The following is a 25,011-nucleotide window of genomic DNA, read 5'->3' on the forward strand; positions in this document are numbered from 1 at the left end:
GCCTCAACGCCGTCTTTCTGCCTCGTCTCCGCAGCATCCACGTGTACCAGTCCTCGGATAACATCCGCAACAGGAAGAACAGCATGAAGATGCAGCACGCCGCCTCCGTCATGTGCATCTTGTAAGAGGGCAGGAGGCTTTTTGGCCCCCCGGGATGGGTTTGGGGCGGTCCGGCAGCATCTCTCAAAGCTGGTCTCTTCCCACAGATACCTCGATAACCAAGTTTTTGTGTCCTTGGCCAACGGGGAGCTCATTGCGTACCAGCGGGAGGCAGGTGAGGCTGGATTTGGGGTCGTCGGGTCCCAGCAGGGGATGCTCTGGGTGCCTGCAGCTCCTCTGTGTCCCCAGGGAGGGCTATCCCTCGAGGGATGCAACCCCAAATTCACAGCATGTGGGCCCTGCCAACTGTGTCCCCCCATGGACACCACCTGCCCTATAAAGGGGGATCCATCAGCATCCCCCCTAACCAGCTCAAGCTGGGGATTTGGTGCTTTATAAACCCTCCCCATTTCCCACTGTCCTCACAGGTCGCTTCTGGGACCCCCAAAACTCCAAATCCCTGTCCCTGGGCTCCCCGGGGAGCCCCATCACGAAGATGGTGGCGGTGGCGGGGAAGCTGTGGTGCGGCTGCCAGAACCGGGTCATCGTCCTCAACACGGCCACGCTGGTGCAGGAGGTAGGACAAGCACCACACCCCGAGCCAGGGGGAGCTGGGGACGGTCCCCAGAGGCTCCGGGTGGCATCGGTGTGGCTCTGTCCCCCACAGCACACGCTCCACGTGGGGCAGGACAGCGGTCGCAGCGTGACCTGCATGGTGAGCGCGGGGCCCGGCGTCTGGGTCGCGCTGCAGGGCAGCGCCCAGGTGCGCCTCTACCACGCCACCAGCTACGAGCAGCTGGCCGAGGCAGATGTCACCCCCCCCGTGCACAAGATGCTGGCTGGTAAGACCCCAAAATTACCGTTTCCAGGTGTTTTCCCATTTTCTGTTCCGTGCGCATCGCCTCTCTTAAAAACGCGCTCCTCCCCGCAGCATCCGCTGCTGCGAAATGCATCAATATCCTCAGCCAGCATCAAGGATCGAACCCAATGAGTTCAGCTTCTGCATTTTGCAGCCCCTGGGCAGCTGCAAAATCCCACGCAGGAATAAGGATGCAAAAGCATCCTAAGCACAGATAGGGCAACCCCAAGGCAGCTGCAAAAATCCTCAGAATGAGGATGCAGCTCCAAAATCCCATGCAGAATAGCGTAATGGTAGCAAAACTCCAAGTGGAAATAGGGCGATTCCTGGGTAGCTGCAAAACCCCATGCAGAAATAAAGCAGTTGCTGCAAGGTTCCAAAGAAAAAATAGGGTAGCAGATAAAAAATCCTAAAAAGCAATAGCGGAACGCCTGGGTGGTGGCATGATTGATCCCATGCAGAAATAAGACAGCTGTCTCAAAACCCCATGCAGAAATCAGGATGCAGCTGCAAAATCCCATGGAGAAATAGCAAAGTAGCTGCAAAACCCCATGCAGGAACAGGGCAATCCCTATTGTGTGGCTGCAAAACCCCATGCAGAAATAGCAGTTGCTGTGAAATGCCATGCAGAAATCAGAAAGCAACTACAAAATCTCATGCAACAATAGCACAACACCTGGATGGCTGCAAAATGTCATGCAGAAATAGAGTGGGTGCTGTGAAATGCCATGCAGAAATAGCAGTTGCTGTAAAACACGATGCAGAAATAGAGTGGGTGCGGCGAAATGCCATGCAGAAATCATGCAGTAGCTGCAAAATGCCGTGCAGAAATCAAGCAGTTGCTGCAAAATGCTGCACAGAAATCAAGCAGCAGCTCCAAAATGCCATGCGTAAACCAGGCAGGTGGCTCCATAATCCCATGCAGCAATAGCACCACACCTGGGTGTCTGCAAACCCTGTGCAGAAATAGAGTGGGTGCTGCAAAATGCCGTGCAGAAATCATGCAGCAGCTGTAAAATGCTGTGCAGAAATACAGTGGGTGCTGGGAAATGTCATGCAGAAAACATGCAGCTGCTGCAAAAAGCCATGCAAAACCAGGTAGGGAGCTGCCAAATGCCTTGCAGGAATGCTGCAAACACCATGCAGAAGTAGATCGAATGCTGCAATGTGCCATGCAGAGATAGAGGGGATGCTGCAAAATGCAGAAAGTATAAAGCAGCTGAAAAATGCCATGAAGAAATAGAGTGGGTGCTAGGAAATGCCATGAAGAAATCATCAGCTGCTGCAAAATGCCATGCAAAACCAGACAGGCAGCTACAAAATGTCATGCAGCAATAGCACAACACCTGGATGGTCACTAAATGGCATGCAGAGAGAGAGAGGATGCTGCAAAATGCTATGCAAAAATCAGAAAGCAGGTGCAAAATGCCATGCAGAAATAGCAGGTGCTGCAAAATGCCATGCAGAGATAGAGTGGATGCTGCAGAATGCCGTGCAGAAATCATGCAGCAACTGGAAAACCCCATGCAAAACCAGGCAGGGAGCTGCAAAATGCCATGCAGCAATGCACCACACCAGGATGGCTGCAAACCCCATGCAGAAGCAGAGTGGGTGCTGCAACATGCCACGCAGAGATTGAGGGGATGCTGCAAAATGCAGAAAGCAGCTGCAAAATGCCATGCAGAAATAGAGTGGGTGCTGCAAAATGCAGTGCAGCAATGCACCACCCCTGAGTATCTGCAAACCCCGTGCCGAAATAGAGCGGGTGCTGCAAAATGCCTTGCAGAAATCATGTAGCAACTGCAAAATGCTGCACAAAACCATGCAGGGAGCTGCCCAATGCCATGCAGCAATGAACCACACCTGGACAGCTGTAAAATGCCATGCAGAAATAGAGCGGGTGCTGCAAAATGCCATGCAAAACCAGGCGGGCAGCTCCATAATCCTATGTAGCAATGCACCACCCCTGGGTATCTGCAAACCCTATGCAGAAATAAAGCGGGTGCTGCAAAATGCCTTGCAGAAATCATGCAGCAACTGCAAAATGCCATGCAGAAACAGAGTGGGTGCTGCCCAATGCCATGCAGCAATGCACCACACCTAGACAGCTGCAAAATGCCATGCAGAAATAGAGCAGGTGCTGCAAAACGCCATGCAGAAATCATGCAGCAAGTGCAAAATGCCATGCAAAAGCAGGCAGGGGGCTGCAAAATGCCATGCAGCAATGCACCACAGCTGGACAGCTGCAAAAAGAGCGGGTGCTGCAAAATGCCATGCAGAAATAGAGTGGGTGCTGCAAAATGCCGTGCAGCAATGCACCACCCCTGGGTATCTGCAAACCCCATGCTGAAATAGAGCAGGTGCTGCAAAATGCCTTGCAGAAACCATGCAACAACTGCAAAACACCATGCAAAACAAGGCAGGGAGCTGCAGAATGCCATGCAGCAATGCACCACACCTGGATAACTACAAACCCTGTATGGAAATAGAGCGGGTGCTGCAAAATGCCTTGCAGAAATCGGACAGCAAGTGCAAAATGCCGTGCAGAAATAGAGTGGGTGCTGCAAAATCCTATGCAGCAATGCACCACCCCTGAGTATCTGCAAACCCTATGCAGAAATAAAGCGGGTGCTGCAAAATGCCGTGCAGAAACCATGCAACAAATGCAAAATGCCATGCAAAACCAGGCAGGGAGCTGCCCAACTCCATGCAGCAATGCACCACGCCTGGACAGCTGTAAAATGTCATGCAGAAAGAGCGGGTGCTGCAGAATGCAATGCAAAAGCAGGCGGGCAGATGCATTATCCCATGCAGCAATGCACCACCCCTGGGTATCTACAAACCCCATGCAGAAATAAAGCAGGTGCTGCAAAATGCCATGCAGAAACCATGCAACAACTGCAAAATGCCATGCAAAACCAGGCAGGGAGCTGCCCAATGCCATGCAGCAATGCACCACACCTAGACAGCTGCAAAATGCCATGCAGAAATAGAGCAGGTGCTGCAAAATGCCATGCAGAAATCATGCAGCAAGTGCAAAATGCCATGCAAAAGCAGGCAGGGGGCTGCAAAATGCCATGCAGCAATGCACCACAGCTGGACAGCTGCAAAAAGAGCGGGTGCTGCAAAATGCCATGCAGAAATAGAGTGGGTGCTGCAAAATGCCGTGCAGCAATGCACCACCCCTGGGTATCTGCAAACCCCATGCTGAAATAGAGCGAGTGCTGCAAAATGCCTTGCAGAAACCATGCAACAACTGCAAAATCCCATGCAAAACCACGCAGGGAGCTGCCAAACAGGGGTTGCGCGGGGCGGGCTGAGTTTTTTTTTTGGGGGAGGGGGGGACAACGCTGACGGCGCGTCCCACCCGCAGGCTCGGATGCCATCATCCGGCAGCACAAGGCGGCGTGCCTGCGCATCACGGCGCTGCTGGCCTGCAAGGAGCTGCTGTGGATCGGGACGAGCGCCGGCGTGGTGCTGACGCTGGCGCTGCCGGCCAAGGCGGCCCCGGTGCTTGTGGGGTTGGCTCAGGGCCATACGGGGCACGTCCGCTTCTTGGCCGCCATCCCCCTGCCCGACGGCTTCGACCTCCTCTTCCCGCTGCCCGGGCAGGAGGGTAGGAGGGGATAAAGGGGTGGGAGGGGTTAATGGGGTGGGTGGGGTTAATGGGGTGGGTGGGGTTAAAGGGAGTGGGTGGGGTTAAAGGGTGGGTGGGGTTAAAGGGGGTGGGTGGGGTTAAAGGGTGGGTGGGGTTAATGGGGTGGGTGGGGTTAATGGGGTGGGAGGGGTTAATGGGGTGGGTGGGGTTAAGGGGTGGGTGGGGTTAATGGGGGTGGGGTTAAAGGGTGGGTGGGGGTAAAGGGTGGGAGGGGTTAAAGGGTGGGAGGGGTTAATGGGGTGGGAGGGGTTAAAGGGTGGGTGGGGTTAATGGAGTGGGTGGGGTTAATGGGGTTGGTGGGGTTAATGGGGTGGGTGGGGTTAATGGGTGGGGTTAATGGGGTGGGTGGGGTTAAAGGGTGGGTGGGGTTAATGGGGTGGGTGGAGTTAATGGGGTGGGAGGGACTAAAGGGAGTGGGTGGGGTTAAAGGGTGGGAGGGGTTATAGGGGTGGGAGGGGTTAATGGGGTGGGTGGGGTTAATGGGGTGGGTGGGGTTAAAGGGTGGGTGGGGTTAAAGGGGGTGGGTGGGGTTAAAGGGGGTGGGGTTAATGGGGTGGGTGGGGTTAATGGGGTGGGAGGGGTTAAAGGGTGGGTGGGGTTAATGGAGTGGGTGGGGTTAATGGGGTTGGTGGGGTTAATGGGGTGGGTGGGGTTAATGGGTGGGGTTAATGGGGTGGGTGGGGTTAAAGGGTGGGTGGGGTTAATGGGGTGGGTGGAGTTAATGGGGTGGGAGGGACTAAAGGGAGTGGGTGAGGTTAAAGGGTGGGAGGGGTTATAGGGGTGGGAGGGGTTAATGGGGTGGGTGGGGTTAAAGGGTGGGTGGGGTTAAAGGGGGTGGGTGGGGTTAAAGGGGGTGGGGTTAATGGGGTGGGTGGGGTTAATGGGGTGGGAGGGGTTAAAGGGTGGGTGGGGTTAATGGAGTGGGTGGGGTTAATGGGGTTGGTGGGGTTAATGGGGTGGGTGGGGTTAATGGGTGGGGTTAAAGGGGGTGGGTGGGGTTAAAGGGTGGGTGGGGTTAAAAGGAGTGGGTGGGGTTAATGGGGTGGGAGAGGTTTAATGGGGTGGGTGGGGCTAATTGGAGTGGGAGGGGCTATTTGGGGTGGGAGGTGCTATGTGGCAATGGGAGGGACTATTTGGGGTGGGAGGGGCTACAGTGCGGTGGGAGGGGCTACATGGAAATGGGAGATGCTAATTGGGATGGGAGGGGGTAATTGGGGTGGGAGGAGCTACATGGGGATAGGAGGGGCTATTTGGGGTGGGAGGAGCTATTTGGGTGGGAGGGGCTGCCTGGGAGTGGGAAGGACTAATTGGGGTGGGTGGGGATAATTGGGGTGGGAGGGGATAATTGGGGTAGGAGGGGCTATATGGCAGTGGGAGGGGCTACATGGGAGTGGGAGGGGCTACATTGAAGTGGGAGGGGCTAATTGGGGTAGGAGGGGATAATTGGGGTGGGGAGCTATTTGGGGTGGGAGGGGCTACATGGAAATGGGTGGCGCTAATTGAAGTGGGAGGGGCTATTTGGGGTGGGAGGGGCTAATTGGGAGTGGGAGTGACTAATTGGGGTGGGGGTAGCTATTTGGGGTGGGAGGGGCTAAATGGAAATGGGTGGTGCTAATTGGGGTGGGAGGGGCTACATGTGGTGGGAGGGGCTAATTGGGGTGGGAGGGGCTAATTGGGCTGGGAGGGGCTAATGGGAGTGGGGGGGCTACATGGGAGTGGGAGGGGTTACATGGAAATGGGTGGTGCTAATTGGGATGGGAGGGGGTATTTGGGGTGGGAGGGGCTAATTGGGGTGGGAGGAGCTATGTGGCAATGGGAGGGACTATTTGGGGTGGGAGGAGCTACATGGGAGTGGATAATTGAGGTGGGAGGGGATAATTGGGGCGGGGAGCTATTTGGGGTGGGAGGGGCTAAATGGAAATGGGTGGTGCTAATTGGGGGGTGGGAGGGGCTAATTGGAGTGGGAGGGGCTAATTGGGGTGGGAGAGGCTAATTGGGGCCAGGGTAGCTATATGAAGTGGGAGGGGCTAATTGGGGCGGGAGGGGCTAATTGGGGCGGGAGGGGCTAATTGGGGTGGGAGGGGCTAATCAAAGTGGGCGTGTCTAACCGCAGTGGGAGGGGCTAGATGAGATAGGAGGGGCTAATTGCGAGGCAGGAGGGGCTAATTACCACCAGAAGCCCCCCTCCCACCTACTCCATTCCCCCCCCCCTCTCCCACCCCAGGCCCCGAGCAGCCGAGCGACTCGGAACCCCGGGGGGACCCCGCTCGCCCCCGCGCCCCCAGCCTGGCCCTGCCCAAAGCCAAGATGCTGGTGATCAGCGGCGGCGACGGCTACGAGGATTTCCGCCTGACCAGCAGCAGCGAGACCGTGGGCCGCGACGACAGCACCAACCACCTCCTCCTCTGGCGGGTGTGAGGGGCTGGCGACCCCCCCCCCAGCCACCCAGCCACCCACCCTGGGGACCCCCCCCCTCCTCCCAAATCGCCCACCCAAAGGACCACCCCCCCCCCCACCTTCCTCTTCTCAAGGACCACCTCCCCTAGCCCCAGCACGTCTCATCTCTCCAGCCCGGCTGCTCTCTGTGTGCTCTGGTGGTTGGGGGGGGAATGGATGGATGGATGGACCCCCCCCCAGCTGCCTCCCCCCACCACGGGGCGCTGCTTTATTTTTTTTTGGGGGGGGGGCACCTCGTTGCTTGGGAAGGAGCTAACGAAGCCTTTAACGAGCATCCCCGGGGGATGGATGGCAGGAGGACAGCGTCGCCCTGCCTCGTTCTCCCCGGGTTTTGTGTGTGCCTGCTTTGGGGGGGGGGGTTAAAAAAAATAAAATAAAATAAAATAAAATGGGGGGGTTGCTGCACGGCGGTGACCCCCTCCCCACTTATTCCGGGACCGCCCCAGGGACTGTGTGGCCCCCCCAGGGCCTCCCGCTAACCCGCTCGCTCCATCGCCAGCACCCAGATAGCTCTGTTTGTTTGTTCGTTTGTTTTAAATATATATATATTATATATATAGAAATAGCCCTATTTATTTGGGGGGGGGGGGGCGCAGAAATGGGAAGAGGAGCTGGAGCGCACAATGGGGGCAGAAAAGGCGATTTTGGGGTTCAGAGTAGGTTTTTCCCCCAAGAATGGGGGATTCGGATGCTGAGAAGCTGCTGGGATGTGGGTGAAAGTTTCCCCAAATCACTGCTGGACCCCATAAATGTGCTGGGGACGCTATGGGGACACACTGGGGGTTTGGGGGGGGGGAATAATGGAGGGAAATGGAAAAAATATTTTTTTTTTTCTGCCCCCTCTCCACATTTCCTATGGGGTTTTGTAACCTCTCGGTCCCCGTTGCCCACCGAGGACCCCAAAACTCCCTGCTGTGCCCTATAGGGACTCTACCACCTATCATGGTCATGGGTTCCTCCTTGGGACAGGGCAAGGATGGGGACCCCCCCCCGGGGGGGGGGGTTACCAAAGTCCCCCAGGGCCGGCAGCGATGAAGACTCCGGTGGGAGGAAGAAAACCCCAAACCGCCGGGCCAAGGGTGTCACCCCTGGGGAAGGGGTCGGGATTTGGGGGCTCAATGGGGGCCAGCACCCATGGGTGTCCCCGCAGACCCCCCCAAAAAAAAAAAAAAAAAAAAAAGGGGGCAAAAATCATTAAAAAAACCTCAATTTTCTTCAAATCCCCTGCCTCGTGGCGTCTCCGCCCACCCCGATTTTAATTTTTCCCCTATTTTTCACCCCAAAATCCCCCCCCACCCCCGATCCCACTCCCCCTCCCCCGCCAGGCGGCGCTGCCCGTGGGAAAGGGCGGGGGGGGGGGGGAGATCCTCGGGGCGGGGCGCTGACGTCACAAAGAGGGGGGAGCCCCGCATTGTGACGTCACAAAGGGGGCGGGGCCGGGGGGGGGGCCCGGAGCGCGCCGTGGGCTCCATTCATAAAGCAGCGGCCGCGGGGGCGGCCCCGACGGGACCCCCCCGGTGTCACCCCCATGAGGGGGGGGACAGGTGAGTGTCCCTGTGCCCCCCCCCCCCCCCCGAGGGTATTTCACCTCGGGGGGGGGTTTCTGGGGTCGGGGGGCTCGGGTTGGGGTTGTAAAGGGGGAATTTCCCCCCCCCCCGGGGGGGCGGAGAGGGGATTTTGGGGGGTTTTGGGGAGGTTTTGGGGAGGTTTGGGGGGGGGATGCTTGTTTTGGGGGCTGGTTCGGTGTGCTGCGCTTCTTGGAAAAGCGGGGAAAAAAGGAAAAAAAAGAGAAAAAAAGTAATTATAAAAGGGGGGGGGTGTATTGATTGCCCCCCAAGTGGGATGGAGCCCCCCCTCCCAGGTTGGAGCCCCCCCCCGGCTTCAGCCGCACCAGGAATATAGGGCAGGAGAGGAGGGGGGGGAAAGTAGGTTATGAGAAACTCTGCGGTAACCGGCTGGGAAAATGGGTAGGAACTGTGGGATTTGGGCTTTTTTCTTTTTTTTTATATAATTTTTTTGGGGTGGAGGTGGAAAATCCCAGCCGGACGTGCTTCTGCTGGGGGGCTGCCACCCCCTCACTGCTCCTGGCACCGTTTATGGGATCGTTTGGCTTCCGCACCGCCGTCTCATTAAGGTTTATTTGGTCCCCCAGCCCTAATGGGGTCTGAGGGGGCCGAGCTTGGTCCCACTGGGGGGCCCAAAAATCCCCCCTTGTGCGGCCAAAGCGGCCACCAAGTGCTGTTCCTAAAGGGTTTCTGCACAGTTCCTATTTTTTTTTTCGCTCAGCTGAAACCCATGGGGAGGGGAAACCCTGCCCCAAATCCCTGTGGGCACCTTTGGGTTAAGGGGGGGGCAGGAATAAAGGATTTATTTTATTATGGGGGGCTGCTGGCCCCAAAACCAAACCACCTGCCCCCTGGCTGTGCTGGGGGGATATGGGATGAGCAGAGGTCAGCTTTTCCCTAAAAAACTTCTGAATTTGGTGCTGGTGAGGCTGGAGGTTTCCACTTTTTTATTTTGGGGTTTTTGGTGGCTGGGAGCAGGCAGAGCCCCGGTCCCCAAACTTTATCCCTCCCCTGTAGCTCGAGCATCCCAGGGCAGCGTCCATCCCAGTCCGAAGCACGTACTGGGACCAGTGTCCTCCGCCTGGGGCTGGTCCCACTGGAGCTGTTAACCCTTTTTACAGCGTGCCCCTTACCCCAAAACCCTTCAAGTTTGTGTCCTGGGATGTGCGGGCTCTGCTCGCCCTTGGGTGCTCCCCAAAATCCCTACGGGGGTCAGGGGAACCTCGGTGCAAGCGGGGGTGGGATATGGGGTGCGCACCCATGGGTGCCCACAGCGGCGCTCGGATCTGCTCATCCTCTCCACCCCAAATCCTTCCCTGGGGGGGAAACCTCAGCAAAACCCCCAAAGGGATTTAAACGTCTCCCATCCCAAAATCCTGAGCCGTCAGAGCCCCGAACGCCGCCTCCCCGGAGGATTTTAGGGCTTTATGGTGGGTGAGGAGTCACCTCGGGGTGCCCTGCGCGGGGATCTGCATTGCAGCACCCTGTGCTGCTGCGGGATTTCCCTCTCCCTTCCCATATAGGGGCAGCTGCCCAAATTCTGGGGGGCTGGGGAGCCCCACCGACAAGTTTTGGGGCTGGGAAGGTCGATTTTGGGGTCATTTGTCAGGGATGAGGCTGTGGGTTTGGGGATGCTTTGGGGGGGGGTTTGGGGAGCCACCTCCCCCTCTCCAGGCTCCGTTTCGCCCCCCCTGCGCTCCACCCACCCCATGGACCCCCCCCCCCACAGACTGGGAGCTACTGGGAGGCACTGGGACACCCTGACACGGCGCCTGCCGCACCAGCTGCGTCCCAGGTGGCTAATTACTAATTACTGCCGGGCACTAATTACTCATTACGGTGCCAGCCCCCCCTCGGCACACAATGACCCCTTCAGCAGCGGCACCCCCAGCACTTCGGGGGCGGGTTTTAGAGGGGTTGTCCCCACTCCCCCACCCCATCTGCATTTATTTCCCGTGGATTATTTTTTTAATTGATTTATTATTGATAATTATATTGAAATTTAGCACTGGGCGCGAAAGCTGAAGCTGAAAAGCTGCAGAATTTGAGGGCTGTGGGGCGATGGCCCTGGTGCCCGGGGGGATTTGGGGTGTCCCTGAGCCCCCGAATCCCTTCCCTGCTTCGTGGCACTGGAGGCAGAAACATCCTTGCAACAATAAAGCTCTGACCCCATAAAACTGGTGGTTTTTGGCAATTTCTTCTTGCCCAAACCTTGAGGATCCAGCAGCAAACGGGGCGCAGAGGGCGCCACCATGGGCACGTTGTTTTGCCAACTTGTGAGCCCAGATTTGGGATTTTTTGAGTGCGCACTGGGGCGCCTGGGTGCTCTCCAAAGCTTTTTTTTTTGCCCCATTCCTGGGAAAACTTCCAGTTGCCTTTTAATGATTTGCCTTTAATTAAACGCACTGAGGCTGCAGGGAGCACGGGTGCCCCCAATCTGATTTTGTCTGCGGTCAAATTTGGCGAAATTGCCCAAATTTGCCAAATTTTCCCCCACAGGAAGGGAGAGGGGGGCTTGGAGGGGGGCGCACAGGGCTCCCGGGGGGGTTCGAGCAGGAGCAGGTTGTGTTAGCGGCGCTGAAAGGCGTGGGAGAGGTGCGAGTGCTGGCTGGGTTTTGGGGCTTTTTAAGCTAAAATTGGGATTTCTTTGGGTGCTGAGTCACTAAAGGCCGGGCTTCAGCTGCGCCCAAAAGGGGCTCCTGCAAAATGTGTGAGGTTTTTGGGTTTGGGATTATTTTTTTTCCCAGTCTCGAGGGTGTTTTGCTCTATTATAAGGGAAACTTTAGGGTTTGGGAAGTAACCCCAAAGCTGCCCTGCTGCAGCAAACGGGGCCGGGGAGCGCCCCGGCTGTGCCATACCCTTCTTCTGTTCCTTTTACTGTTTCTTGTATTTTTTTTTTATTTATTTTTATTTTTTTCAGCTGGATTGCTTCCCGTAACTGCTGCCAAAGGGGGTGCTCGTGTAAAAGCACCCAGACCATGAGCCCTCGCTGTCCCCAGGGCAGGATTTAGGGGAGAAGGGGGGGTCCCCGTCCCCTTCCCATCCCCGTGGCGCGGAGCAGGGGGGTTCCTGGCCCCGTTTCCCTGCAGGTGTCCCCCGGCGAGGAGCAGTGGGATGCGCTGGTGGCTCGTCACCGTCCTGGGGGTGAGTACGGCCTCGTCCCCCTCGCTGATGTCCCTGTCCCCTGCTGCCCCCCCCCAGGGCTGAGAGGGGTCAGCCCAGGGCACTTGGGGACGGTGGAAATACCCCAGGGTGCTTGGGGTGATCCCAAAATAACCCCCGTGCACCAATAGGGCCAGGGACCGCTTTGGGACAGCCACCCTGACCCCGTGCCCATGCCAGGGGTGCTCAGTTGGGGTTGGGGAATTTTATTTTTATTTTTTTTATTTATTTTTTTCCTCCTGGTTTGCGCTCGCTGCAGTGCGCGCAGCGGGTTTGCGCCCGGCACTTTGCTTCTGGTGGGGTTGCCTCCACCCCGTCACCTGCAACGGGTTTGCATCAAGCTGCGGTGTGTATTATGGGATGGCTGGTGCCTGGCACGTTGCTCCCGATGGGTTTTTGCATCCACCACGGCCCCGGCGTTGGGCTTGCACCCAGCATTTTGGGAGCGTGGGGGTGGCACCCGCTGCGCTGCACGCACCCACCCCATTGCTGGCGGCACGGTGCGTGCGATCTCTTCGCATCAATCCTGCCTCCAAGACGCTTTTGCATCCACCACGATGCTTGGGATGGGCTCAGCACCACCCCTGCTTCTCCCACAGGTGCTGAGCGGCCCCGGCGCGGTGACCGCAGGCTGCGGGGCGCCACGATGCCCACCCGGAGAGGAACCCATTGGGGTAAGCGGCGAAAAAAGCAGCATCTCCATCCCAGAAGGCAGAAGCCGACTGTGGCACGGCCACCGTGCGGGCTCCATCCATCCCTCACCTCCTCATCCATCCCTCACCTCCTTTTCCACCCCTGCAGGCGTGTGGCTCGTGCCGCCCGTGCCCCCCCGGTGCTTTCTCCCCGGGGGACGCGCCGTGCGCCCCGCACACCCGCTGCCACGCCACCAGCCGCCTCCTCCTGGCACCAGGGACGGCAGCAACCGACGCCCTCTGCGGAGGCTGCGTGCACGGGTGAGCCCTCAGCGGGGTTTGCTCCTTAGGGTGCTGTTTTTTGGGGTTTTGGGGGGGTTTGCGCAAACCCGCTCCGTCCCCAGCCCTGACCCTCACGCTGCACCCCGCAGGTTTTACAGCCCTGATGGCGAGAGGGAGCCCCGGGGCCGGTGCCTGCCCTGCTCCGCCGCCCCCCCCAGCACCCCGGGGTGCCCAGGTGGGTGCAGGATGGCACCGTCGGGTGCTCGGGCTGGGAGATTTCAGCTTCATTGCGTCGTGGGGCTGTGCTGGAGCGCGGGCAGGATGGGTGCGCGCCATCCCCTACCCCACCTCGCTGTCACCTGGGGGCTGTGGGTGACATCCTGCCCACCTGGCAGCAGCTGAGGACGCTCCTGCTTGTGGCATGGGTGGGGGAGCTTTGCCAAAAAAAACGCTCCGGGTGCTTCCAGCAGGCCGGCGGCGAGCCCGGAGCGCTTCGGCACCGCGGGGGAGCAATGGCACGCGGGAAGCTCGGCCGGAGGAGGCGGCGGCGGCGCAGTCGGCCGTGTTGGCCATCGTGCCCATCTTCTGTGCCATGGGCTTGTTGGGCATCCTCGTCTGCAACCTGCTGAAGAAGAAGGGCTACCACTGCACCGCGCACAAGGAGCCCGAGCCCGGGCTCGGCACCGGTGAGCCCCGGTCCCGTGCGCCCCGGTCCCGTGCGCCCCCAGGGTCGGGGTGCTGCTGAGCCCCAAGCCCGGGGTGGGGTGGGTTTGGACCCCAAAAAGGTCCCAGATCTGGATGTGGCTGGATGTGGCTCATTTGGGGTCACCCCCAAGCCACTTCGCCCTGTTCGAGCGCATCCCCGTGGCTTTTGGTCCCCAAATTGTCCCCGTGGCCAGCGTGCCACCGAGCCCCCTCCGTGTGCCTCCAGGTCCCAGCTCCGTCTACCAGATCGAGGACGCCAACGAGGACACCATCGGGGTCCTGGTGCGCCTGATCACGGAGAAGAAAGGTCTCGAGGGGTGACGGGGGGGGGTCCCCAAATAGCTGGGGAAGGGTTTGGGGCGCCGAGGTGACCCTTTGGTGTCCCCCCCTCCTGCAGAAAACGCCGCGGCGCTGGAGGAGCTGCTGAAGGAGCATCACAAGGCACAGCTCATGGCACCGGGCTGCAAACCTGCCTTTAAGTGAGACCCCAAAACCCTACTGAGCCCCACCCCGATCCTACTGAGCCCCCCCAACCCCACTGAGCCCCCCCCCCATGTACCTGGCATCTCCTGTCCCCCCCCTGCAGGCTGCACCTCCTGCCTCAGTTTCCCCCCGCGTGCCGGCACCAGCAGCACCTGCACACGGTGCACGGCCCGGCCCCCAAATTGGACCCCCCCTCGGACCCCCCCTGCACCCGCTGCAGCCAGAAGAAGTGGCCCCAGGTGCTGCCGTCCCCCGTTAATGCCACCAAGGCCACCAAACCCGGGGCCAAGGCCGGCCGCCCCGGCGAGATCACCATCCTCTCCGTCGGCAGGTGAGCACGGGGTGGGCGCACGGGGGTGTGGGGGGGTCCCCGTTGTGTGTGTCCCCCCAGAAGTGCTCACGGGGTGTCCCCCTGCAGGTTTCGGGTGTCCCGTATCCCCGAGCAGAAGCCCGGCACGACAGCGGGGACCGGGGGTGACCCATCCCGGGGTCCCCTCCCTGTTGGCAGCGGGACGAGGCCGTCGTGGCTGAAGAGCACCGAGAGCCACCCCGAGGTGAGGAGGGGGCCCAGGAGGGGCAACCCTGGGGTTGGGGGCGTGCAGGGCTCCGGGAGGGGCTGGGATCTTGGTGCCCTTCTGCTTTTGGGTTTTTTTTCCTGGGGGAAACGGCGTGGTGTTGCACCAGGCTGTTCACTCTGAAGCCTACTGAGGGCAGCTCTCAGCCTTGCCCGGCGCTTTTGGGGCTCTCCAGTGGGGCGCAAACTTTTTGGGATTTCTTTTTCCAGACCTAAGAAGGTTTTTTCAGAAGGGGTTCACGGGCTGGGAGGTGCTGGGCGATGGGGACCAAGCGCAGCAGGATGGGATGGGATGGATGTCACCCCCACCCCTGTGACCACGGTCCCCTTTGCCCCCCCCTCAGGGCAGCCCCTCGGAAGCCAGGCTTGGGGACAGCACCCTCGCCATGTGACGCCCCCGGGGGTCCCCAAATCGTCCCTGCTGCAGGATGAGGGGCTCAGCACCCCGCAGGGTGACCCAGCACCGCCCAGCCAAAGAAGGGGGTGCCACCGTGGTGTGTCCCCCTCCCCATGGTGGATGTCCCCAGCTCGGTGGCACCAGGACGACGGCGGCTCGCCGGGGCTCAGCACCGCCTCGCTCACCCCACCCGGGCCCTTTATGGCCATCGGGTGATGGATTCTTACTTTTATTTTTATTTTTTAAAGCCTCTTTTGGTTAATTTCTGGAAACGAAGTCACAAACACCGTGGACACCCCCCCTGGTCACGTAGGGGACCGTGTCCCCTCCCTGTCCCCAGCCTCACTGCCCACAGCAGGCTTGGCACCAGCGCTGGCACTCCCCAGCACCCCGTTTTGGGGCAGCATTGCCCCTTTTTTTTTTTTTCCCCTGTATTTATTTACCCAGCCCTTCGTCTCGTGGTTTCTTAAATATTTTTTTTATTTGAAGCCTCCTGGGTTTGTTCCTGGAAATGACGTTAATAAACGTGCTCCGTTTTGGGGCAGGAACCTAGGCTTTGATGTTTCTTTGGTTTTTATTCTTATTTTTTTCCCTTATTTCCTCCATGGGGTTAAGGCAGGACCTGGGGGGGACTCAGCGATGTGGTCCCAAGGGGGGCACGATCCCATGTCACCCGGAGAGGTGCCCGGTCCCTTGTCCTCTCCAACTGGCACCCAGCCTGGAGGTGGCCTCGGGGGGATGGTGACACCCATGGGTGTCAGCAAGGGGGCAGGGACCCAGCAGGGAGGTCCCATTCTGCTCTCCAAACCGTGATTTTGGCAAAGCCACCGCATGGGGACCCCTACGGGGAGGGTTTTGGTGACCTGGGCTGGAGGGGTGGCACCCCTGGGCTGGAGGAGGTGGCTTTGGGAGGACACTGGGGCCATCCCAGTTGGAAACAAGACCTTTTTGGGGACATCCCAGTTGGAAGCCAGACCTTTTTGGGGTCACCAGGAGCTGGTATCTCTCCAAAACCCAGTGCTCAGCATCTCAGCCTATGCTGGTCCCCTGGGGCACGGCACAAATCCCCTTGTGCGCCCAACCAAGGTTGGGCTCCATCCAAAATCCCACCACGGAGAATATTGGGGTGGTGAGGCTGTATTAGGACCAGGGGCTCAAGTCAGCACCATTCATCCCCCACAAACCCTCCCGGAGCACATTTGTGGTGTGGGGCCCTGCAGGACCCCGTCACGGCCCCAAAAAAGCATCAAACCCCCGCGGGCTGCGTCGTGTTTCGGCCGATTTTGGGTTGGTTTTTTTTTTTTTGGAAACATTTTTTAATAGTTATCGAATGTTCTACATCTTACAGTAAATATCGTACAGTTACAAACTCTTGGCTGAAACCCGTCAGGGAGATCACGGACTGATCTTCGGGACGAAAGGGAACAGAGGAAAAAAAAATAATAATAATAACAAAAAAAAAAAAACAACCGAAAAAGCCAGATTTACACTTTTATATTCACAAGCCGCGGCCGTGGGGCTCTCCAGCGCGTCGGTTCGAGGCCGTGTTCCCTACACACCTGGGAGACTGATTGGAAGACATCTTTATTTCTTTTTTTTTATATATATTTTAATCTTTTTTTTTTGCTTAAGAGTTCCAATAACAGCTAAAAACGAGCTGATCCGAGCCGTGCTGTTGGTCGAAAGGAATTAAAACGCCGATGGAGAGAGACGGATGGGGCGCGCGGGTTGGGTTTCGGCGGCTCCGTGCTGTGGGATGGGGAGGATTTGGGGTCTGTGTGATGCCCCCACGCCCCCTTTCCCCCTCCTCAATGCAGCCCAGTGGCCCCCCAGCCCTGCCGACCGCTATCCCCATGGCTCCTGCCGCTCGCCCTGCACCGAGGGATGGGACGCTGTGGGTCGATTGGGGTTTTTCCTACAGCCTGGCCAGTAAAAGCGGTCATCAGACCACGTTTTTTGCTGCTTTTTTGGGGCGAAAAATCCCCAAAACGCAACGATTTGTAAGGGTCAGGCTGTGGCACGCCGTGCCAAAGCTCTCCTGCCTCCCGGGCTCCTTACCAGGCTTTGTTTGCCTGTTTTCCCCACGGGAAAGAGTTGCTAGGGCACAGCCGAGAAACCATCCCGCACGGCCGCCTGGATGGGGAAGGGAAGGGAAGGGGAAGGGGAGGGGATGGGGAAGGGAAAGGATGGGGATGGAGAAGGGTTGGGGAAGGGAAGGGGATGGAGAAGGGATGGAGAAAGGATGGAGAAGGGATGGGGATGGGATAAGGAAGGGTTGGGTTGGGTTGGGTTGGGTTGGGTTGGGTTGGGTTGGGTTGGGTTGGGTTGGGTTGGGTTGGGTTGGGTTGGGTTGGGTTGGGTTGGGTTGGGTTGGGTTGGGTTGGGGAAGGGAAGGGAAGGGAAGGGAAGGGAAGGGAAGGGAAGGGAAGGGAAGGGAAGGGAAGGGAAGGGAAGGGAAGGGAAGGGAAGGGAAGGGAAGGGAAGGGAAGGGAAGGGAAGGGAAGGGAAGGGAAGGGAAGGGAAGGGAAGGGAAGGGAAGGGAAGGGAAGGGAAGGGAAGGGAAGGGAAGGGAAGGGAAGGGAAGGGAAGGGAAGGGAAGGGAAGGGAAGGGAAGGGAAGGGAAGGGAAGGGAAGGGAAGGGGACACACGGGACAGTCGGTGCTGGGCGCTCGCAGCCAAAACCCAGGGTTGCAGGGAGGGGAAGGAGCCACAGCCCTCACTCGGACTGGAAAGAGCAGTTTAGCAACAACAAAAAAAAGGAGAAGAAAGGGAAAAAAAAGTGGATTTACAGGTACCCCACGGCTCTTATTGCTATCTGCAGCTGGTTGGATTTTAGCTTCAAAAACAAAGCCCCGAACGCGAGGATTTTCGCTCTCCGGGCGAGATTTGGGCTCCTCAACCCCGTGCCATGGGGGTCAAATTCCTCCGGGAGGGGGAATTCCTCGCTAGGGGGAATTCCTCGGGGCCAAATTCCTCGCTAGGGGCTGGGTTTGGGGGTCCCGGTCGTGTCCCCCCAGCCAGAAGCAGAGCCCCCAGCCCCCAAAAGCGGCCGGCACCGCTTCGCCCGCCGCGCTCCTCGCCTCTACAGCAAACGTCCGCCGTGAAACCAGACCAGAACGGAAACTTTAAAGAACACAGAAGGGTAAAAAGCGCTGAAATTACAAATTTCCAACCACACCGAAGCTTTACTGGGTGATTCGGGTTCGTCAGCCTCAGCCAGGGCGACATGGGGCTGGAGGTCCCGGTCCTAACTATGGCTGGGAAGGGATTTTCATGGCAAAAACCTTCCTTTTTCCCAGAGTTTTGCCCTCTGGAAAAGTGGCTCCATCACCTCTAAGGGGATTTTAACCCCTCTTGCCCATTAAACCTCGTCCTTCTGCCTGGATTTCCTCCCATAAAAGCGAGGGCAGAGGAGCTTTGGTGCGTCCCCAAAAATGTCACCGCCCCTTGCGAGGCCAGCCCGGTTAGCAAGGTCTTGCTCTCTCCCCACCACCTCCAAGGTGGCTTTGGTGGGGGCAGGAGCACGGCGGCCACCTCCTGGGCACCTTTTTCTCACCGTGGATATGGGCAGAGGAAAAGGCAGCGCCCTCAGGAGCGAGCCCCCACCCCAAAATTTGGCCTCTCCGGGGTCCCCCGCAGCTCCGGTTCTCCCCATGGGTGCCTGCAAAGGTGGCAGAGCGCTGGGTTTGGGATGGAAATCCTCCAAAACCCATGATGGAAACCCTTCTGCAACCAAAACACCAAAATTTGGCTGCCAAAAGGGCTCGCCCAAGCCTCTCGCCCCCACGGGCAGGAAAGGTTTTGGCTCCTCGCCCTCCGCGGGTGCCATTGAGCCAGGGGAAGGAAATAATAAAGAAAAAAACACACCCAAACCTCATCAGATCCCACCAGCGAGGAGGAGACTCCGTAACCAGCAGCTCTGCACCATTTCTGGCACTTTCCTCCCCAAACTGAGCATTTGGTGCTTTTCAAGGGCTCAAAAACCACAGGGATGCTTCCCACCAAGGGGCTGGAGCTGTCGGAGGGCTCCAGGAGCATCGCAGAGCCCGGGGGCTGCGGGACTCGCACGCGTGCTGCGGGGCGAGCGCAAATATTTTGGCACGCTGGAGGGAAAAATCCGAAATCTTTTTTTTTTTTTCTCTTAGGAAAAAGGAAGAAAAATCTAGTTTTTGCTGAGAATTTACAAATGGTGTTGTCTGCAAGCGGGAATGCCCTCGAGACAGCCCCCTGAGCCCTCGGGCACCTCGGGGAAGCCCGGCGAGCGGGGTGCCACCAACCGTGCGCCTATGGGCGAGCCAAAAGTGCCCAGAAACAGCCCCAATCCTCACAGCCTCCACGAGCCCCTCACCTCTGGCTGGATCTTCACCACTTGGAGGAGCATTTCTCCTCCAACCTCGTCCGTAACCCAAAAAAAAATGGGGCAGGGGGCACCCCCTCACCAGCCAGCCTCCGTCCCCAGACCGCTGGGCTCCGCGCTCCCATTCCCCAACCTCCAGCCGGGCTGAGAAGAGGCTGGGGAATCTCTCACCGTGCCCAAAAGGATCCTGGGGAGGTCCTGGCCGCCCCTTCCCGTGCCAAAAAACACTTTTTTGCCCCTTTTTGTCACAGCAGACCCGCTGGCGAGTGGTCCTCCTACGTCCTACAAGCGAGGAGGGCGAGCTCAGCACCTCACCGCAGAGCAGGCGTTAGGATCGATCATGACAGCTACCTGGAAGACACCAATTTTCCTGTAACGTGTTACGGAAGATTAAATAATTTAATGTTCTTCAACTAAAAACATCCCCCCCATCCCAAAAAAAAACAAACCCCGAGCGAATGGGAACAAGCCTGCCTTACCCACGCTGTGCTTTTCACGTCGTACCCTGAACACCAAACCACTCGTACTAGGCGAAAGGAAAACCTAGGCTCTTGTCAACCACAACAACAAGGGAAAGAAATGGAGAAAAAAACACGGAAAGAACCCAAACGAATGAGAAATGGGGGGGATCTGAGTGAAATATGCTGAGCTTGCAGACGACGGGACCAAAGAGAGACCTTTACTATTGCTCCGTGTCGGGATGTGTGTTACACGACTGATGGGGGTCGGGGAGGGGGGAAAACAAAACAACAACAAAAAAAAAGAGGCAGAAGATTAGAAAAAGCAGCTTTTACAAAAACCACTAAAGAATGCATAAAGTGACCCTTGCACTTTTTTTTTTTCCTTTTTTTTGTTTTTTTTTTTTGTTTTCTTTTGTTCTCGCAAACAGACGAGGTGCTGCAGTCCGGCGGCCGCAGCCCCGATGTAAGACTTGTGGAGTTGCATACGATGTCTGACTCTGGATCTGGAAGAGAGCAGAGACATCACGGAAGGGGCTGGGGGCACCGGGGTGGCAAAGTGAGGTCGGGCTCCAACCTTGGCTCGCGCTGCAGGAGGTTTTTTTGGGGCGTGGAGGGAGCTGAGAAAGCGTCGGGGCACCAGCAGAGAGCTTTAAGCTCGTGGCCATCTAATTTCACCGGGCAATTTGTCGTGGGATGGGTTTCTCTGATGTTATGTGAGGAGCATGGAGAGATGTAGGGTGACCCATGGGATAAGAGGGACCTGCTCTGCATCCCCATCACCGGTGCTCCGATTTTGGGGACCCCAAGGACCACGCCAACCCACACGCAGCCTGGCTGGCACCAAAGAGGCAGGAAAAGGGGACTTCTCCCGACACATTTCAGCAGGGAAAGCTCTGCTCCATGATGTGAAAGCATCCCAAACCTTCCCAAACCCATGAAGGCAAGGAGGATTCCCTCTCCAGCCCCAGCTGCAGCTGGAGCATCCAGCAAAAGAGGGCTGGAAACACAGCCAAGACCCTCCTGGGGCGCACGGGGTCGTGGCAGAGCCCTCGGTGCCCTGTTATAGGGCCAGCTCTGTATGGGGACAGAGCAGGGGAAGCTCTGGGGTGGCACTTACATGACTTGGCCGGTGGGTTTACCAGTGTGGAGGTACGTAGCTGTACGTGGGGGTTCCTTGAGCCCTGTACGTTGGCACGGAAACTGGATGTGCTCCGATTGCGGTGTGTTGTGGGGTGGTCAACAAGGTTCCTGCAAGGGGAAAAAGGGGGAATTCTTCACGTGATGGCCATTTCACAGCTTTTGGAGCCACCGCCACAGCCTGGCTGGGGCTGGGGGCACCCCTGGGTGCTGCTGCTCACCCCCTGCCCCGGTTTTATTTTAAAAAAATAAATGTTCCTGGTGCCTCGGGACGCACCACGAGCGTCCTCTGCTAGCCACGGGGCAGAGAGCCTGGTGCCAGCCCCTTCTGTGTTGCTCTGCAGCTGATGCACATCAAGATTTTAGGGGAGAATTTGCACAGCAGACACAAGGAGGGCGAACACAGCCCCAAATTTCCCTGGTTTAGGCGTAACGGGCTACTTGAAACTTTAAAGCATCCTCCAGGCATGAATCGCATCTCCCACTTCTCGGCACAAGCACCAATAAATCTCTCTCGGAGTGGTTCCCTCAGCCGAGTCCTGTTTCACAGCTCCTGCAGATGCAGAGGGGTGAATAACGCCTTTCTTTGCACCACTCAATGCACAACGCCGCGAATTGTTGAGAGAAATAGAGGCTTTGGGGAAAAAAAATGAACACACCCCATGTCCGTGCTTGATGCGCTCTCAATTAATCACGTTTGTGCCTGGATTTAAGTAACCCCACGCATGAGGCACTCAGGGCTCAGCAACGATGCACAAACCAAGGTTAATTTTGTCAGTTTGTGCAGAAAGACCTTGAAAGGATCTCAGCAAAGGAGCTTGAGGACAGAAATGCAGCAGTATTTGGAGACGAGCTCGGTTATTTCTCTATTTAGGGAACAGAGGGAAGAAAAATAGATTCCAGGATGCAAACGGGGGCCAAATGGAAGGAAAGTCTCCTGTGCTACCCCAAAAATGGGAGTGGTATCAAGATTTGGTGCAAATTAATTGTGTTTTGCCTGCGAAGGAGCAGCAAACCAGGAGGCAAAGCTGCTTTGTGCTTCCCTGGGGGTGTCGTAGGACGCGCTAGCCTCGCTGCGGTCCCCTGGGGGCAGGCACCGCCGCTGCCCACGGCCAGGAAAACCTCCTGCACGGGTCATTTTGGGGTTTGTCCCACCCGAGCCACGAGCTCTGACCTCGGGGAGCCTCTTACCTGCCGACATGGCCATGGTGGTCCCCGCGACCATGCCCATGGCCACGCCGTTGGTCCTGGGCGCAGCCACGGGGGCCGGGTAGATCGCCGACGGGATGCTGTTGGGCTGCACCACGGTGGTGTGATGGATGACGTGAGGCTGCGCCGCGTACACCGGCTGGGTGTAGTAAGCTCCCTGCTCGAGAAGGGGAAAAGCAGGGAGTTTTTTTTGGCACCCGGCACCAGGCGGGGTTTATAGAGGGTGCAAACGCAGCCCTGCGCCCAGCGGGCGCCACCAGCACGCAGCTACGGCGGCACCGAACCCCAAAAAAGAGGCAATTTGGACAAATTTTCCTGCTCTGGTCATGTTTTGTAAATCTCTGACTCTTTCAGAGCTCCCCAAGGATCATTTCAACCATTTATTTTTTTTTTCCTGCAGTGGGAATGGGATGGGGATCAGCATCACGGGTAGGGGACGAGCCATGGCGCGTGGTTTGGCGGGATGAAATGGGGCCTGAGCCCCAAATCCTTTGGCTGCTGGTGGACAAAATGAGCAAGAGGTGGAAGAAACGAAGGGGAAGGATGGGTGGGAATAAAATAAAGGAGCCAACAGAGAAAGCCCCACATCCTAAATAATGAGCTGCCTGAACTGTGAGAGGTGCAAGGGCAAGAGATGCATGGGGCAGGCAGCACCAGCGTCCTCATGATTCCAACAGGGAAAAATCAGAGGGATCAGAACAAGGGAGGGAGCAAAACAGGGAAAAGGAGATGCTCCAGTCCCAGCCGGGCATGGAGAAATCAGTTTGTGGCTGCAGGAGGAGTTGAATTTGGCATTAAAAAGGAAGGGAAACGCGGCAGGGCCAGATTGCTCCGGGGAGCGCGTGATCCGCAGCATAAAGGGGATTTTCAGGAGGTTTCGGGGGATTTGGGGGGACCAACTGCGGGGTCCTGTAGAGGCAGCACAAAGAGCAGGATGATGGCCCTAGAAGTTCATCCCAAGTGCTTGGGGGAGGACACAAATCTGGGTCTTGCCCAAAGGAATTTGTGCTGTCACCAAGGTGACACACTTCTACGGGACGTGGCGGGCACCTCGAGTGCGACGCCACCAGCACGGGGACCCTGGGGTCACGCGGGCTGATTTAGGACACAGAGCCAGGCTTGAACCCCAGCAGCCAGGCGTGGGATTTTGGGGGAACAGCCCCCACTCCCAGGGGTGTAATTATGGAACAGACCCCATCCCCAGCGATGTCACCCCGCTGATCCCACTGCTCATCCCAACCCAACCTCTCCATCCCTCCAGGACGTCGCTGCCGGCCACGGCCACGGCCCCGTAGGATCCTCGGCTGCCCGGGACCCGAGACGAGGAGCGAGGCACGTACCTGGGTGTACAGATTCTGCTGGGGATAGGCACTTCTGATGGGGTACATCGCCGTTTGGTACGGGTTCGGAGACGGAGAGTAGGGAGGGGGCGCGTTGTTGCTCTGGGTCGGTGGGACCTTGTAGGGAGTCCCCGCAGTGTACCCTGGAGCAGAGAGACACGAACAGCCTGGGTTAGGGGCAGGGTTTCAAGCTGCTGAGACAGCCGATTCAATAAATAGGGCTAAATTAATAGGGCTAAATTAATAGGGACTCAATTAATAGGGCTAAAACCATAACGACGATGCCCTTTTGCCTTAATTACGGGCTGGGTGGCTCAGGGCGAGCCGGGCTGTGTCACTCGGAGAGGTGTCCCCTTCTTCTCACCATGCCCCAGAGATCATAGTGGGGCTCTCCGGACTGGGTTATCCTCACCAAAAGAGTCATTTGTGCACCTCCAAAGGTCACCTCATTTTAATAGGTGCTGTTCCACCACCTTTGTGTCCATCCCAAAAAAAGGATGAGGCGATTGCATCAATTGGGCTGGCACCCGATGGCCGGGGGTGTCCCTTTGGGGTATTTTAGCAAAATTTACATCATTTTGAGCTGCCCAGGCTTACAGAATTACACCTTCTTTCCAGGAACACCAGCTCATGCTGCTCTGAGGCACGCTGGAGATATTTGTCTGGTTTTTAAGGGACCTCCCTGAAATTAGGAGATTCCACGGCTGGGAGAAAAAAAGGCCCCGGAGATTGCACAGGATGGAGAGGAGAAGTCAAGGCTCAGCACAGCGATAAGACGTCGAAACACTCCAAGATAACAAACTAATTGACTCAACTAGAGTTCAGGGCAGCAATTAACGAAGGACGAGGTTTGGAGGCCGCAAATAGGCCGCGTTATCCACCCAGCGCTGAAAGGGCTTGAAGATAACGAGGAGCTTTCCAGGAGCTCCCAAACAGCCTCTCGCTGCCTCCTGATGACCGCAGATGGGGAGAAATGTGTTAATTAGGGAGCAGAGGGGCTGGGACCCCGTTGGTGACTCTGAACCCAACCGCTTGGTCCCGATTGCGGCCTACACCGCATGGCCGATTCCCGATGTCTCTCGCCAAGACCCTGCCAGCCCCTAGGAAGCACTGAGAGCATCACCAGCCCCTGCCAGCCCCTGGAAAGCATCATCAGAGTGGGGAAATCATCTTCGGAAAGCCTTCTGTCACCACCTTCGGGGCATTGCTCCAAAGCCTTCCCCAAGCAAGAGCCTCTCTCCACATCCAACACGCAGAACTGGAGGCTCCTCGATCACAATCCTCCAAAAACACCGCCCTGGCACTTGCAGACCAACCTCAGCTCTTCTCTACGAGGGACTTTTTCCTGTTTTCATCTCATTTTTTCAAGCACAGACCTCGGAGGCTGTCGGTTCTCAGCAACACGCTTTGTTGCCGGAGCTCAACGCTGCACCCTTACCACTCTGAGCACAGACACCGAACCTTGCTGCGGTTCCCCCATCACTGAAACATGAACAATTTAGCAGCTGTGTTAAAAAAAAAGGTATTAAAAATAATAATCTGGGCAGGTTCAGTCTTCCTTGTTTATAAATCAGGAAAAAATTGAACAATTTGTGCTGTTTGCGGGTAAAAATGACTTGTTTTATGTTTTATGG

General features: G+C 57.4%; 3 protein-coding genes across 10 annotated transcripts in view; 2 read left to right on the forward strand and 1 right to left on the reverse strand.

Annotated features, from left to right (window-relative positions):
• Positions 1–7,607, forward strand: part of ARHGEF17 (Rho guanine nucleotide exchange factor 17) — a 36,772-nt gene extending 29,165 nt beyond the window's left edge. Inside the window, exons 16-21 of the mRNA XM_072032927.1 lie at positions 35–121; positions 207–274; positions 528–676; positions 767–941; positions 4,332–4,574; positions 6,841–7,607. Of these exons, the coding sequence (XP_071889028.1) occupies positions 35–121; positions 207–274; positions 528–676; positions 767–941; positions 4,332–4,574; positions 6,841–7,034 (916 nt within the window). The 3' untranslated portion in view covers positions 7,035–7,607. The remainder of the gene's footprint in view (positions 1–34; positions 122–206; positions 275–527; positions 677–766; positions 942–4,331; positions 4,575–6,840) is intronic.
• Positions 7,608–8,479: 872 nt separating this feature from the next.
• RELT (RELT TNF receptor) overlaps positions 8,480–25,011 on the forward strand; it is a 66,835-nt gene continuing 50,303 nt past the window's right edge. The window contains exons 1-11 of one of the 4 annotated variants that reach the window (XR_011806594.1): positions 8,480–8,617; positions 11,559–11,782; positions 12,400–12,474; positions 12,602–12,753; positions 12,864–12,949; positions 13,182–13,400; positions 13,646–13,726; positions 13,817–13,898; positions 14,006–14,233; positions 14,321–14,456; positions 14,821–14,965. Coding sequence is in view for 2 of the 4 variants with exons in the window: in XM_072032928.1 (XP_071889029.1) it covers positions 11,753–11,782; positions 12,400–12,474; positions 12,602–12,753; positions 12,864–12,949; positions 13,182–13,400; positions 13,646–13,726; positions 13,817–13,898; positions 14,006–14,233; positions 14,321–14,456; positions 14,821–14,868 (1,137 nt within the window). In the remaining 2 variants the exon portion in view is untranslated. Of the gene's footprint in view, positions 8,618–11,558; positions 11,783–12,399; positions 12,475–12,601; positions 12,754–12,863; positions 12,950–13,181; positions 13,401–13,645; positions 13,727–13,816; positions 13,899–14,005; positions 14,234–14,320; positions 14,457–14,820; positions 15,426–25,011 lie in introns of those variants that run through there. The other 3 variants (XR_011806595.1, XM_072032928.1, XM_072032929.1) reach the window with 3 other exon arrangements.
• The window catches only part of FAM168A (family with sequence similarity 168 member A), a 161,428-nt gene continuing 152,582 nt past the window's right edge, over positions 16,166–25,011 (reverse strand). For all 5 annotated transcript variants that reach the window (XM_072032931.1, XM_038178403.2, XM_038178407.2 and 2 more), the window contains 4 exons: positions 23,378–23,520; positions 22,020–22,194; positions 20,809–20,939; positions 16,166–20,194 (listed from right to left, as the gene is read on the reverse strand). In XM_072032931.1, coding sequence (XP_071889032.1) covers positions 20,827–20,939; positions 22,020–22,194; positions 23,378–23,520 — 431 coding nt within the window. In that variant the 3' untranslated portion in view covers positions 16,166–20,194; positions 20,809–20,826. The remainder of the gene's footprint in view (positions 20,195–20,808; positions 20,940–22,019; positions 22,195–23,377; positions 23,521–25,011) is intronic.

Source organism: Anas platyrhynchos, chromosome 1, assembly GCF_047663525.1.
Source record: "Anas platyrhynchos isolate ZD024472 breed Pekin duck chromosome 1, IASCAAS_PekinDuck_T2T, whole genome shotgun sequence".
NCBI lineage: Eukaryota > Metazoa > Chordata > Aves > Anseriformes > Anatidae > Anas > Anas platyrhynchos.